Source organism: Cupressus sempervirens, chromosome 7, assembly GCF_028749045.1.
Source record: "Cupressus sempervirens isolate cs-2001-9-10 chromosome 7, ASM2874904v1, whole genome shotgun sequence".
Classification (NCBI taxonomy): domain Eukaryota; kingdom Viridiplantae; phylum Streptophyta; class Pinopsida; order Cupressales; family Cupressaceae; genus Cupressus; species Cupressus sempervirens.
Window position 1 is genome coordinate 518,926,855 of NC_143124.1, and position 16,243 is coordinate 518,943,097.

At 38.8% G+C, this 16,243-nt stretch overlaps 1 protein-coding gene and 1 long non-coding RNA gene across 2 annotated transcripts; both read left to right on the forward strand.

Annotated features, from left to right (window-relative positions):
* Positions 1–9,341: 9,341 nt before the first annotated feature.
* LOC149547808 (uncharacterized) lies at positions 9,342–10,495 on the forward strand. Its single transcript, XR_016354426.1, has 3 exons — positions 9,342–9,557; positions 9,741–9,809; positions 10,274–10,495. It is a non-coding gene; the product is annotated as an uncharacterized LOC149547808 (long non-coding RNA).
* Positions 10,496–13,541: 3,046 nt separating this feature from the next.
* LOC149547809 (uncharacterized) lies at positions 13,542–14,117 on the forward strand. The gene has a single exon (XM_089794189.1). It carries the CDS (start codon positions 13,542–13,544, stop codon positions 14,115–14,117), a length of 576 nt encoding a protein of 191 aa, XP_089650315.1.
* Positions 14,118–16,243: the final 2,126 nt, after the last annotated feature.

Here is a 16,243-nt window from a genome sequence, read left to right on the forward strand (position 1 = left end):
TCTACTAACACTAAATCTTTTCAAAGTGACATTGATGCCTTTGTAGCAGCCTTCACAATGCCAATGTCCAACGACATATGGTTGGTGGATTTAGGAGCATCATTTCACACGATGTCTCACAAAGACTGGTTCTCAAAGTATGAACCATACAATGGTGGAAAGGTGTTCCTAGCAAGTGATTATACACTAGGCATCATTGGAAGAGGAAGAGTCAAAATCTAGTTCTCCAATGACAAAGTAAAGGAAATCGATGTAGTACTTCATATACCTAGTTTGGTTTGAAACTTACTTCCTATCACCAAGTTGAATGATGTCAGAGTCTAGGTAACATTTTTCCATGATGGTTGCAAGATGACTAAGGGTTCTATTGTTTTAGTTAAGGGTGAACACATGGAACAATGTATTAGTTAGATGACAAACTTATATGTTGTAATTTCATCTCTGTCAAGTTTGATAAATATCATATGGAAACACATGGTGTAAATGATGTGGAAGTTAAACTTTGTGCTGAGAAAACAATGCTCTCACATTATAGGCTTGGCCATATTGGCGAGAAAGGTTTAAAAACCTTGAAGAATAAAAACTTGGTTGAGGGGTTGGTTGATTGTAACCTTGAATTTGATTTCTGCGAACTTTGCATCTATGTCAAGAAAAATTATGTTCAGTTGTATTCTAGTTCTAAAAAATCTTCTAGTTGTTGGACTATATTCACTGCAATGTATTTGGTCCTGTGGATGTTCCTTCTCTATCTAATTCAAGATAATATGTATCATTTATTGATGATTATTCAAGAAGAACAGTCATTTATTTTTTGAACACTTGATGAGGTGGTAGATATTTTGTACACCCCTAGTTGTAAACCCTGAGAACTACCTCTATATGTGGTTGTTTGATTTGATAATTACAATGGCCCACCTTGGGACCAAGATGGCCCATAAAGTTTACCTATAACCTTGGGTAATCTGATGTAGGGGCATCTAAGGTTCTTGAAGATTCTAGCATTTGTATGGAGAGATGGAGGTCCTCGGTCATCTCTATGGTGTTTCTTAGTTGGAGGCTTGACGGAATGGGCTTGGTGGACAAGCTTGGTGCTTGGTCGATGAATAAGGGTGGGTGATTGATCATTATTGGGCATACTGTTGGATGAGGTGCTTGGTCGCTAAAGGTACTCAGTTGTCATGGGGCTCAGTCATTGAAGAGCTTGACACTCACTGTTGTGCTCAGCATGTATTGGATGCTTGACATGTATTGGTTTCTTGACATGTGTTAGTTTATCAACATGTGTTGGTTGCTCGACAATGCTTCAAAGTTTACTGACACTCGATAGTGTGTTGGTGTTGACTAGAGTTCTTGGTGCATTTAATGTATCTAGCATGTGATCATGATGTGGATTAATTTGGGAGTTTATGTGGACCTATGTGTGGTCTTGGTTATCTCTCCTATGAGCATTCAATCATTGTTGTAAACTTGGGGCTTGTTCTAAGTATTTTGTGTGGTTATCACATATTAATTGCAGGATAACATGAGGGTAACATTTTGTATTTAATTTTTGTTGTAAGCCTACTGGTGGCTTAAATATGCATTTAATGCTAGGGGTTTATTTAATTTTGTAATTGCTAGGTTGACTTGTGGCTTAGTTGGGTATAAGTAAGGGGTCTTGTGGAGTCTTTAGGCATTCATCCAAAGGGAGTGGATCCTAAGTTTAGTGTGGAGTGGGTAAAGGGTGAGTTTTCTTGAGTCTGTGGATAGAGTATTGAATGTGAGGTAGTTTAGACTAGGAGTATGATAGAGTTGTGAGTTTGTGAGAAGGGCTAGTGGCTATGATTTAGAAACAAGGAGGTTGCTTGGTGGCTTGTGAGCACAAGTTGAGATCTTGGGGATTTCTACTAGAATGTTGTTGTGTTACAGATCTAGACTACCTAAGATTAGCATGGAGTTGGATCTTGAAGAACTGTTATTGTAATTTCTTTTATATTGGTCGTAACCCTGAAGGCCTTACAACTGAGCATATTGTATGTAAACAATTATATTTATGAATAAAGTGTTGTGATTTGGTATAAGATCTTGATTTATTATTGTGTTTCTATTGTGTGATTATTTTTTGGGGGCTAGGACATCTCCTTTAGGGATTCTCCTACCTTGCACTACATCAAGAGGTATCAGAGCACATTTTTTTCCTGAGAGTGTAGACAAATCATCAAAGTTGTGGTAGTTTGCACCAAGACTTGGGTTGAGAGAAGTTGATCTAAGAAGATCTTGATCTGGTGGTGGATTGTTCTTTCTAGAGTCTTAGATCACAAGGTGGCATATCTTGGTTCTAACTTGCAATTGCAGAGGACTTGTAGATGGATCAATGGATGTGAAGATGGAAGGTTGATCTTATTGAGGCATGATCACAAAGATTTTGTGGATAGAAGATCTATGTTCCTAGACTTGCAATTTGGTTCCTGATTATTTGTGTGAGTTGTTAGGTTGCAATCTAACTTGCAAATAATTCAAGTTTATCACAAGGAGTGTGGGAAGGATTTGTTGCAAAGGGTTTACGAAGATATTGGGAGATGGATCTGAGAGGATTGGACCCTAGGATGATTACGACTCTTTGTGATGTTGTGGAGAGGAGGTTTTCTAAGATGTCTACTCAATTTGAAGCTAGTTTGGATGATTGAGCTAAGGAGGTGTCTACTCAGTTTGAAGCTAGCATGGTTGATAGAGTTAAGGATGGGATAAGGAAGGCATTTCATAGATATTTGTGGATTTTTAGTCTACTAATCTGGAAGAGAGTTGTCTGGTTAGTTAGAAGACTTATTCAAGAAAGAAGATGGCATAGAGAGGTCAAGGTGGAAGGGGTTGGTTTTGTTGATTAGTTTGTGGAGTCTAATAGAGAGCCTGTAGAGAAAATTAAGGTTGTTGTTGAGGATATTCCTAACCTTGTTGATGTTGGGATGGAGATAGTAGAGCACTTGGTTGTGGATGATCTAGTTACCGTTGGTGATGAGTTACATGTTGCAGAGCATCTTGTTGTGAGCAATAAGATTACTCGTGTTGTGAGTTTGGAATGTGTTGATGGAGATCTACATATTGCTGTTGATATGGATTTTTTTGTTGCTAGTGTGGACTCACTAGTTGCAATTGTCAATGTGGATTTTTTGGTGAAGCATTATGGTTAGTTTGTTCTTGGGAGTGAGCATGTTGATTGGATGGTTGAGATTCTAGTGTTTGACAAAATGATGCAAATGTAGATGATGTACAGATTGGATTTATTGTCCCTATTGGAGTGGAAGCCTTTGGTGAAGATGAAGATGGTTATTGATCTTTCTTTGGGCATCAAAGTGTGGGACACACTTTTCTATTTACCTTGGGAGTCTGATGCAGGGGCATCTGAGGTTCTTGAAGATTCTGGCATTTGTATGGAGAGATGGAGGTGCTCAGTCATCTCTAAGGTGTTTCTCAATTAGAGGCTTGACCAAATGGGCTTGGTGGATAATCTTGGTGCTCAGTCAATGAAGAAGGGTGGGTGCTCGGTTGTTACTGGGTGTAGTGTTGGCCGAGGTGCTTGGTCGTTGAAGGTAACTTAATCATTGTGGGGCTCAGTCGCTAAAGAGCTAGGAAGATAATGTTGCTCAACACTCATAGTTGTGCTCAACATGTATTAGGTACTTGCATTGTATTGGTTTCCCGGAATGTGTTGCTTACTTGGCATGTGTTGGTTGTTCAGCAATGCTTTTGAGTTTGCTAACACTCGGTAGTGTATTGGTGCCGACTAGAGTTCTTGGTTTATTTTATGCATGTAGCGTGTGATCGTGATGTGGATCAATCTTAGAATTTGTGTGGACTTATGTGCAGTCTTGGTTATCTCTCCTATGTGCAATTAATCATGGTTGTAAACTTGGGGCTTGTCCTAAATATTTTGTGTGGTTATCTCATGTTAACTGTAGGATAACATGAGGGTAACATTTTGTATTTAATATTTTTTATGAGCTAACTTGTGACTTAAATGTGCATTTAATGCAATGGGTTTATTTAATTTTGTAATCGATAGGCCGACTTGTGGCTTAGTTGGGTATAAGTAAGGGGTCTTATGGAGTCTTTAGACATTTACTCAGAGGAAGTGGATCTTGAGTTTAGTGTGGAGTAGCTAAAGGGTGATTTTTCTTGAGTTTGTGGACAAAGCGTTGAAAGTGAGGTAGTTTACAACAAGATTGTGGTAGAGTTGCGAGTTTGTGAGAAGATCTAGTGGTTGCGGTTTCGAAACAAGGAGGTTTCTTGGTGGCTTGCGAGCACAAGTTGAGATCTTGGGGGTTTCTACCAGAGTGTTATTGTGTTATAGATCTTGACTAGCTTGGATTAGCATGGAGTTGGATCTTGAGGGAGCTTGAAGAATTGCTATTGTAATTTCTTTTGTATAGTAACCCGGAAGGCCTTACAACTAGGCATATTGCATGTAAACAGTTATATTTATGAATAAAGTGTTGTGATTTGGTATCAAATCTCTCTTTATTGTTGCGTTTCTGCTATGTGATTATTTTCTTGGGGCTAAGACATATCCTTTGGGGATTCTCTTGCCTTGCACTATGTTAGGAGGTATCAGAGAACATTTTTTTCCTAAGCGTGTAGATAGATCATCGAAGTTCTGGCAGTTTGCACTAGGACTTGGGTTGAGAGAAGTTGATTTGAGAAGATCTTGATTTGGTGGTGGATTGTTCTTTCTAGAGTCCTAGATTGTGAGGTGTTAGATCTTGGTTTTGACTTGCAATTGCAAATGGCTTGTTGAGGCATGATCACAGAGAGTTTTTGGATAGCAAATTTGCATTCTTGGACTTGTGATTTGGTTCCTGATTGTTCATGTGAGGTGTCAAGTTGTGATCCGACTTGCAAATAATTTAGGTTTATCACAAGGAGTGTGGGAAGGATTTTTTGCAAAGGGTTTACAAAGATCTTGGGAGATGGCTTCGAGAGGATTGGACCCTAGGATGATTGTGAATCTCCATGATATGGTGGAGAGGAGGTTTTCTAAGATGTCTACTCAATTTAAAGCTAGTTTGGATGATCGAGCTAAGGAGGTGTCTACTCGGTTTGAAGCTAGCTTGGCTAATCAAGTTAAAGATGGGATAAGGAAGGTATTTCGTAGATGTTTGTGGAGTTGGAGTCTATCGATCTAGAAAAGAGTTGTCTAGCCAGTTAGAAGACTTATTCGAGAAAGAAGATGGCATAACAAGGTTGAGGTGGAAGAGGTTGGTTTTGTTGATCAGTTTGTGGAGTCTGATAGAGAACCTGCAGAGCAACTTGAGGTTGTTGTTGAGGATATTCCTAACCTTGTTGATATCGGGATGGAGATTGCAGAGCACCTGGTCATGGATGATCCAATTGTTGTTGATGATGAGTTACATGTTGCAGAGCATCTCGTTATGAGCAATGAGATTGCTAGTGTTGTGAGTTTGGAATGTGTTGATGGATATCTACATATTAGTGTTGATATGGAGTTTTTTGCTACTGGTGTGGATTCACTAGTTATTTTTGTGGATGTGGATTTGTTGGTGAAGCATTATATTTAGTTTTTTCTTGGGAGTGAGCATGTTGATTGGATGGTTGAGATTCTGGTGTTTGACAGATTGATGCAAATGTGGATGATGTGTTGATTAGCTTTCTTGTCCTAGTTGAAGTGGAATCCTTTGGTGAAGATGAACATGGTTGTTGATCTTTCTTTGGGCATCAAAGTGTGGGATACACTTTTTTATTTACCTTGGGAGTCTGATGCAGGGGCATTTGAGGTTCTTGAAGATTCTTCCATTTGTATGAAGAGATGGAGGTGCTTGGTCATCTCTATGGTGTTTCTCAGTTAGAGGCTTGACCAAATGGGCTTGGTGGATAAGGTTGGTACTCAGTCGATGAACTCGGATTTGACACTCACAGTTGTGCTCGACATGTACTGGGTGCTCGACATGTACCAGTTTATTGGCATGTGTTGGTTGCTCGGCATGTGTGTGGTTGTTCAAAAATGCTTGGGAGTTTGTTGACACTCGATAGTGTGTTGATGCCAACTAGAGTTCTTGGTGCATTTAATGCATGTAAAGTGTGATCATGATGTGGATTGATCTAGGAGTTTGTGTTAACCTATGTGTGGTCTTGGTTATCTCTCCTATGTGCATTTAATCATGGTTGTAAACTTGGGGCTTATCCTAAGTATTTTGTGTTGTTATCACATGTTAACTACGAGATAACATGAGGGTAACATTTTGTATTTAATGTTTGTTGTGAGCCGACTTGTGGCTTAAATATGCATTTAATGCGAGGGGTTTATTTATTTTTGTAATTGCTAGGCTAACTTGTGGCTTAGTTGGGTATGATCAAGGGGTCTTGTGGAGTCTTTAACCATTCATTCAGAGGGAGTGGATCCTAAGTTAAGTGTGGAGTAGCTAAAGGGAAAGTTTTCTTGAGTCTGTAGATAGAGCGTCGAATGTGAGGCAGTTTACAATAGGATTGTGGTAGAGTTATGAGTTTGTGAGAAGGGCTAGTGGCTGCGGTTTAAAAACAATGAGGTTGCTTGGTGGCTTGCGAGCACAAGTTGAGATCTTGGGGGTTTCTATCAGAGTGTTGTTGTGTTACAGATATGGACTAGCTAGAATTAGCATGGATTTGGATCTTGAGGGATCTTGAAGAACTGTTATTGTAATTGCTTTTGTATTGGCCATAACTTGGAAGGCCTTACAGTCGAGCATATTGCATGTAAAAAAATATATTTATGAGTAAAGTGTTGTGATTTGGTATCAGATTTTGCTTTATTGTTGTGTTTCTGTTGTGTGATTATTTGCTAGGGGTTAGAACATCTCCTTTGGAGATTCCCATGTCTTGCACTGCATCATAATCATAGACAAATAACACTATCCATGTCATGGACACTCACCATACATAAATCCTAAAGATTCACACTTCAAAAAATAGTAATTAATATTAGCAAAATGGAACGATGCGATTTGACTTTTATAGCTATATCAAGAGTTAAATCACTAGACAACCTTCGCATAGAGCCACCATTCTCCTTTGATTGATATTTAAGAAATAAAAATAATCCATATACAATTATCAAAAAGAAGGGAGAGTCTCAATTACAAAAACTCTCACTATAGTGTGGAAAGGTACAAAATATCATACTTTCCCTTGATATACATGACTCTATGTGTGTCTACTTCATCATTTGTTTTATTGGCCGCATTTATGCATTTCCATATCCTCTTTCCCTAATGTATAAATTTGTTGTGATATAGGTATGGTGAGAAAATACCCCTTGTAGTGAGACGATGCAATTTACTAATTTATGCATATTTGCATATACCCAATGTTAGCAACGAATGTCATTGTTTACCATATTTCTATTGTATCTTATGTGTATTACGTTGTGGGCATCAATTATGTTTATTCTAGATGAAACTAATTATTAAATATGTGTTTTGTGAAGAAACTATTGGCAACATGCTTTGTTTAGACAACTTAGTGCTACATGCTTTGTGTATAGTTTAAGTGCCTTTTGCATTTAAAATCGAAACTTGGGGATCTTTAAAGAAAAATCAGAACATCCTTCCAACCTTCAGCAAAATTGAGAAAAAAACTTCCTAAAGAGCCTAGTTGATGAAATTGAAAGGAATGTCAAACCAAAAGGTGCAAACTTAAGGTAATGTCTATGCATGGATCACTATTCATCAGAATTTTTGATTAATTAAAAATAAAGGAAACAATTGTATTCAAGAAATAAAAAATATTTCCATGATAACAACTAAAAGTTTTCTCTTTCTAACAATAGACAAACTCCCTCATCCAAGTCACAGCTTTGAAGTAAAAGAAAGTAGTTTTTTATTAAACAAGAAGCCACTCTAAACAAGACTCTTTAGACTTAAAATTAATTATAAAGTGTAAAATGGATAACTTTCAAACATTGTGACTTTTTCATTGTTGGATACATCTCTAGCTAAAAGATTCTACTATTTTATTTCGAAAATAACAACTATCTTGATTTTTTATTTTTCTCCTCTACATTTCTTATATGAATTTAAGAATATGAATATACCTATCTTGAATTCAATTGTTAACTATTTCAAATTAACAATGTTTAATTATTTTTCCTCTATTTACATTCATTTCATGTTATAAATATAAGTGGACCTTTTGCCACTGTTCGGATGCAAGTGCTAGTTTTTTAAAAGTGCAAGGCTCCAAACCCACACCATGTCAGCATTGGCGGCAGCCCCTTGTTTTTATTTTCCGACTCTGGTTTTTATTTTGTTTTTGTTTTTAATGAAGTAGGGATAACGTCATCAATAACGAATTAAAGCTTTCATTTCAATAGCTTTTCCACGTGAGAATATTCATGTCTTCTCAAGACAAGGCACGCGAATGGATCATATTTTCTTTCAGGAATGTTGATTCACTTCATGTCTTTTCCCTTGAAAGCTTTTTCCCCATTCTTTCACAAATATTAATCAAAACACTTGATTTGTTATTTTGTTGATTGCTGATAATTTATGTTAAATATAAACTAAAAATAACAATTAAAAAAAGAAGTGCACAAGAAATTGCATTTCAAACTTTGGGAAAATGAATTTGACACAGCCACTACTTCCCGGGTGGGCCCTGGTGGATTTTATATTATTTTTCTTGTAGTGAAAAACTTAAATAGTCGATTGTTTTCATGCTTTCGGTGACAAATTGTATACCTAAAAACCAAAGCCCTTTTCGTGAGAAAACAAAGTCGCCTAAAAATATAATAATGTTCATCAGAGGCACCACCCCGCCAGCTCATCATACACGTGTCCGCATGAGCGCGGTTGCTTCTTCAACAGTTCAGAGCCGGAGCTTATAAACGAAATTACGTGTCCACGTGCCTCTATTTCATAAATATAACTTTACAAATCACAAAGAATGGTTGGTTGGACTTGGGTTTGGCTGACGTCGGATGATTTGTTAAGCTCTTTCATAAAAGTTTCAAAACATGGAAATATAACTTTACAAATCACAATTGTTCTTATCAAAATTCATAATGGGGAATTTTATAGACATCATTAAGACTCCTTCCTCCATTGATTTTGCTGGATGATACATAACGTGGTCAAAACTACCATTTTATCAAGTTGAATCACCGCCATGTAATCGTTTTCCTTGAATTCGTTTTATGAAGACCAAGACTTCGCCGCTTACTTTCTTCTTACAGAAGAAACCGCCCTTTGCCACGTCGGCGCCAATGACAGCTAAGCTACAGCTGCCGACTGGTTTTGCTCGCGTAATCCATGGCGCTTGCTAGCTATAAAATCCCTACCAAACCTCCATTTTCATCAATGAGTTGTTGAAGATTAAACCATCTGCATTGTGGAGCAGCATTTCCAAGAGAGAATTTTGTATAAAAATGGCCCAGACATCTCGTTTCCAAGTGGCGGGGATGTACAACAATGAAAAGAGGGAAGGAGTGAAGGGGCTGAGGCAGAGTCTTCCAGGAATCTCCAGTGTAGAATTCGTTGGAGAAAAGATTGTCGAATTCAAACACTCTACGACTACAACTACTGACCAAATCAGTATGAATCTTCCATGTTTTATGCGGAATGTTATCTCAATATGTTTAGGGTTTCTTCTTTTCATTCAATTTTCACATCCTAAACAGAAACATGAAAGCATTTGCAGTAAAGATTTGTTTTAAAAAGAAAGCAACTTTAGGGTGTTAATGTAACTTGATTTTGTGTTGTTCATTTTCACAACAGAAGCGGCTCTGGAAGCTCTGCATTTGAAGCCTAGTTTGAAGAGTTTTACAACTCCATAGATGGATGATGGTAAGCCCATATTTCCTGTTTTTCCTTCTCTGCTTTTTGTTTTGAAGGGCTCTGAAAGGTCTAACATGGTGGCCTACTCTGACGGGTAATACAGCTCTATTGATGGATCGTAAGCCGATCTCTCTGGTTTCCCCTGTTCTGCTTTTCTTTTTAAGGGTTTAAGAGCTCTCAAAGGTCCCAAATTGGGGGCTACTCTGATGGGCTAAACAACTCCATTAATGGATGGCCAACTGAACTCTACTGTTTCCTTTTGTCTGCTTTTGTTTTAAAGGGTTTAAGTCCCTAAATGCTGTTTGGTGATAAGTTCTTGCTTTACCCTGTTTTTGAGTCCCCTGTTTCTACATTGAGATTAGTTTGGCTTTGAAGTCCTGTTCTTCCTGATTAAAAGCTGATGTAGCCTACTTTGATGGGTTATACAAAATTCATTGGTGGACGGTAACACAATTTCTCTGGTTATTTTGCAGGATACACCAACAAACAGGACCTAATTTGAAGATCAGTTTTGTGAGACGAATTTTAGGGTTCTGCACCTATTTAAGAAATTCAAATTATACCAAAAATATGGCTGATACTATAATTCCTTTGTAGCGCATTGTAACTTGTCCTTTTCTATTCCAATGATATAAAGATCATATGATCTGATTTTCTGCAATATATCTCTTGAATTAATCTGGAATTTCTTAAAAGTTACCTTGCACTGTTGCACTCTCTTGCTTAACGACAATTGATATCTGTTATTCTCGTTGAATTAATCTGAATTACTAGGGTTGGACGTTGCAACCTGGCCCGCGTTCATACATGATGGGACGGACATTATTACTTGATTTTATATGGAAATTTTATCTGGTCTTGTCTTTTTTGTATGGTTAAAAATTAAAATTCCAAGGTGTCTTTTTGTTGGATAAATGGAGTACAATGATGTGACCATAGAAAGATTTTCAATGTCAGAGACGTTGACACCCATGATTTTTTTCTTTTTGAAAACGTAATCCATGATTGGTCGATTGGTTGAGGTTCCTTTGGAATCAAAACGTAATCTTAGATTGGCTGCTTTGAAACTTTTGTAATTATATCGTGCATGTATTATTTCTAATCTGTCAGGCGCTCATTAATAACAAATGTGATAGGACTCCTGCATTTGTGGGTGCAACTAAATAAGTAGGAAACAAGAATCGCTTAAAACACCTTCAATAGAATAATAGAATAATAATAACAAGATAAACATCAAGTCCGATGATTGTGGGGGTAGGGGGACGGTCAAAGTCCATCAAATTGTATTCATAATCTGATGATTTGTTTGCCGACTCTTTTATTATTAGTTTTATATTTTTATTTTTATTTTTGCACTTTTTCCACTTTTTCCACGAAACTAATGGAATCATGAGGTTCTATATTAGTGAGATAATCTAAAAATTTCATTGATATATTAATCTTTGCAAAAGGTTTGTTAACTTGTATATTTTTTTGGAATTGAAAACATATAATTTTTTAAAAATTGTATTGGTTCATGATGAAAAAGGCAATAAAAAAATTTAATTTTCTTCAACAAAAATACAACTATTTTTTCCAACACCTCTATCTTTTCCACATCTGTGACAAGTGGATAAACTTTAAAAAAACAATCATTTTTCTAACACCTCTATTAATGAATGCATTAATTTCAATTTTATCTTTTTCACAAATTTTTTTTTTCAATTAGTTTTAATTGATGTTTATTTTTGTAATTTGTAAAATATCATTCAAATATAGATATTTTAATCAAATATAGAATTAAATATATTTCTTATTTTAAACACATTTATTATTTAAGATAGTTTATGAAGAAGAACTTATATGAATTTAAGTGGTAGAAATTTAGTTCATACATTATTATTGGTATTATTCATATACGACATAATTAAATCGAAAAAAAAAAAAAAATTACTTTATTTTGAAATCTACAAATATTTATCAATTTATTTATAATTCAAAATTTTAATCACAAGGGTGAGTGAGTAGCCGAGTTGGTGTGAAGGCGAGTCATGAGGCGTAGTGTTAGGCTAATGATCCCGATGCTACGGATCAACTCTGGTTCGAGTCACACTAGGTTTACCACAAACCCTTTTAAGGGTGAGTGAGTAGCCGAGTTGGTGTGAAGGCGAGTCGTGAGGCGTAGTGTTAGGCTAATGATCCCGGTGCTACGCATCAACTCTGGTTCGAGTCACACTAGGTTTACCACAAACCCTTTTAAGGGTGAGTGAGTAGCCGAGTTGGTGTGAAGGCGAGTCGTGAGGCGTAGTGTTAGGCTAATGATCCCAGTGCTATGCATCAACTCCGGTTCGAGTCACACTAGGTTTACCACAAACCCTTTTATGATGTGGAGGACATGCATCTGCCAAATCAAGGGGAGAGGGTGTTTGATAATGCCCTTTTTGCTCAGAATTCTGGGGTTGCAGCACCAAATACATCCAGCAGTTCCCGGATCACAAAGATTAAAGGGTGCCTGGAGAGATGTAAAGAAAGACCTAAATTGGTAATCCCTTATGAGATGATTGTTGAGGATGTGGAATACTTTTCAAAGCATTCGCTGTACTGTAAATTTCTGGGTTTAAGAGTATCCCTTCAATTTCTAGAAAACTGGGCTCAGAGAATCTGGGAGCCGGAGGGTGAAATGGAGGTCGCGTTGCTTGCGAACAACTTTTTCATGGTTACATTCACTTGCATGTCAGATCGTAATAGGGTATTTGAAGGAGGGCCATATTTTTACAACCAGGTTGGGCTATTTGTCAAGCCATGGCATGCAGGATTTAACCCTTTTGAGGAGCTTCCGAATCGGGTCCCAGTGTGGGTTCGGCTACCCAGATTTCCAATAGAGTGTTGTCGGGAGGATGTTTTCCATATGCTTGCTTTGATGCTGGGGAAACCGGTAGGGTCCTCAACCCAAACCCTTGTGAAGAAGGTCATGACTTTTGCTCGAATCTATGTGGAGCTTGATTTGAGTAGACCACTGCCAGATGAAGTTGAAATGTGCGCAGGGCCATATTCTTGGGTGCAGCAACTTGATTATGAGACCCTTCCCTTCCGGTGCCGACTTTGTCATGAATATGGTCACCTGTTGCGTAGGTGCCCGAAGGCCAAGTCAATCAATCAGTAGCCTCCGCCCCCTCCTCGTCACAATTTGGGGGCTGATAAAGGGAAGAAGTCAAATTCAGGAGAGGAAAAGGATGTTGAGGGCTTTGTACAGGTTAAGGCTCGCAATTGTAATAGAGGTCACAAGAGGACTATGATGGAGAGACAGGAGGAGGATACCTTTAATAGATTTGAAGTCCTAGATGAGCTGGGGCAGCAAGAAGTTATTCTGGGATCTAGTAGCTTGGCCCAATTGGTTGTGGAGCCTGATCATGGGATTGTCTCTTCTGACCCTCCTCCCGTTCCACAGGTTGAACCTGCTATGCCTATGGTCACTGATGGATAGGCAGGGGCTCAGATGCCTTTGGGGTTAAATGTTGATCGAGGTCGAGATGCAGGGGATGTGGCCCTTCCTGCAAGGAGTGTAGTTTCGGATATGGATAAGCGTGGTAAGTCTTCTCCTCTCTTGGGTATTCTTCAGAAGGATGGCAAGAAAGGGGTTTCTGAGAAAAATGGTAAAAGTGGCCATAAGAAGGACATGGAGAAGATTAAAATGATTGGGGAGAATCTGGTGGAGTCAGGATCTGTCAAGACCTTGGATTCTCATTTCCCGGCTTCCCAGAAATGATCATTATTTCATGGAATGCAAGGGGCTTGAACATCGACCCTAGACAAAAAGCTGTTCGAGAATTGGTTAGAATTCATTCTCCTGATGTTCTTTTTCTGCAGGAGACCAAAGTTTCTGTTGAGAGTATGATGAGTATAGCTCCTAAATTGTGGAAGAATGGTCAATGTCAATGCATTGGTGCTCAGGGTTCTTCAGGGGGGGTAGCTTGCCTCTGGAACCCTCATAAGATTAGGCCTGTGTGGTGGATATCTTTTAGATCATCGGTATCCTTGGTCTCTCTGTGCTACGAGTCTGGAGAGTCTGTTCTTCTCTCCAACGTCTATGCCCCTGTGGAGCTCCAAGGTAAGATCCTTACATGGAATAATATTCATTTTGTTCGTGGACTATTCCCTTATTTGCCATGGATTATTGCTGGAGATTTTAATGCTATTCTTGATCTCTCTGAAAAACGGGGGGGTATGGCAAGACTTGAGCCCTCCTCTGTGCTTCTTCGGGATAATATTTCAGCACTCAATCTCGTGGATATCAAGCCTAGTAATGGCCAGTTCACCTGGAATAATAGAAGGATATGAGATCACTACATTGCGGAGCGACTAGATCGTTTCATGATATCCTGGTTTTGGGTGGGTGGATTATGGTCATCCAGGTCTGAGATATTAGATTGGAGAGGGTCAGATCATTGGCCCATTAAGTTAGTTATCTCCTCCAACCGGATGCCTCAGAAGCCTCCTTTTAAGTTCCAGCTTATGTGGTTAAGGGACCCAGATCTGTATGGCTATGTAGCTCAGGGGTGGAAGGAGGGTAGACTAGCCTTTGGGACAGCAATGTATATCTTCACTAAACTACTACAATATGTTAAATATCAGCTTAAAAGATGGAACAGGTATTGCTTTGGTAATATTTTCCAAGAGAAATATGCAGCGTAGGCTGAGTTGAATGATATTACCAGGATGCTAAGGGAAGAAGGGGTGTCAGATTATTTGTTGCGGGAGGAAGCTAGGGCTTTGAAAACTCTGGAGGAGTGGGAATTGAGAGAGGAAATCTACTGGAAACAAAAAGCTCGTGTGGAATGGCTTCAGGAAGGTGATAAGAATACTGCTTTCTTCTTTAATACAGTTAAGACAAAACAACATGGTAACTTCATATCTACCTTGGTGAATGATAGGGGAGAGATGCTCTCTTCCTCTCAAGATATTTTCAGCGAAGCTGTGCAGTATTTTGAGTCTTTATTTAAGGAGGTTTCACAGGGGGACTCGATTGAAGAGGCCCAGGTCCTTTCTTGTATTCCTTCTTTAGTCTCTTTGGAAATGAATGAGCATCTTATGAGCGCCATCTCTTTGGAGGAATTAGAAGGGACTGTTTTCCAGATGAAAAAAGGAAAAGCTCCAGGTCCAGATGGCTTTCCGATTGAGTTCTTCCAGGAATTTTGGGATATTATCAAGATAGACTTACTGGCAGTTGTTCAAGAATCCCAGAGGAACAAGCAAATGCTTCGGGCTCTGAATTCTACTTTCCTTGCTCTCATCCCCAAGGGGGAAGGGGCTGATCAGATTAGTCAATTCCGCCCTATCTCTCTATGCAATGTTATTTATAAAATTATATCTAAGCTGTTAGCTAACAGGTTAAAAAAGTGGCTTCCAAGGTTAATTTCTGAAGAACAGAGTGGATTTGTGATGGGTCACCAGATCCTGGATGGGGTGGTTGTGGCAACTGAGACTATTCATTCTATGGCCAATTCCAAAGACAAGGCTATGTTCATTAAGTTGGACATGGCTAAGGCATATGATAGAGTCCGTTGGTCTTTTCTCCAAAGGGTGTTGGGTGCCTTTGGTTTTGAGGAGGAATGGATTCGGTGGGTTATGAGTTGTGTGAATTCGACTTCTTTCTCATTCTTGATTAATGGGGAACATTCTAACCTTTTTGCTGCTTCTCAGGGATTACGGCAGGGCGATCCCCTATCTCCTTATTTGTTTCTTCTTTTGGCAGAAGGTCTGGGGCGGTTGATAAAAAAGAATGTTGAAGGGGGCTTTATTCAGGGCTGGCAATGGGGAGGAGGGCTTCTTGTGCAATCTCACCTTCAGTTTGTGGATGATACTGCCATGATGGGTTTGGCTACCATCCGAGAAGCTTCTAATATTCGCAAAGTGTTGGATGTTTATCTTGCTGCTTCAGGTCAGATGATTAACGAGGACAAATCTTCCATTTATTTCTTTAATACTCCCCTTTCTATTCAGAGGAGAATCGTTCAGATACTCATATTCCAAATTGGAAGTCTTCCGATGTCCTACCTTGGCATTCCTATCTCTGGTGGTAGGCATTCTAAGGAGTCATGGCAGGCCATTCTTGATAAGTTTCGGGCCAAAGTTACTCATTGGACCCACCGCTGGCTATCCTTTGCTGGACGGGTCCAACTGATTCAATCTGTGGTTCAAGCTCTTCCTCTCTATAGGAGTATGGTTCAGGTGGCGCCGTTGAGCTTTGTTAGGGAATTGGATTCCCTAGCAAGACAATTTTTATGGGCTGGTAATCTATCGGCAACCAAGTGGAGTCTTGTCAAATGGGGGGTTGTCTGTAGCCCAAAATGGTTTGGTGGTCTTGGTCTACGGCAATCAGTGCTAACTAGTATTGCTTTGGCTGCTAAATTGTATTGGCGATGGTGTGTGGAAAAGGAACAGGCCTAGGCTAGAATTTTGTCTCT

Excerpts from the sequence above, each read along its gene's own strand:
- LOC149547809 (XM_089794189.1), top strand. The coding sequence starts at position 13,542 with ATGATCATTATTTCATGGAATGCAAGGGGCTTGAACATCGACCCTAGA.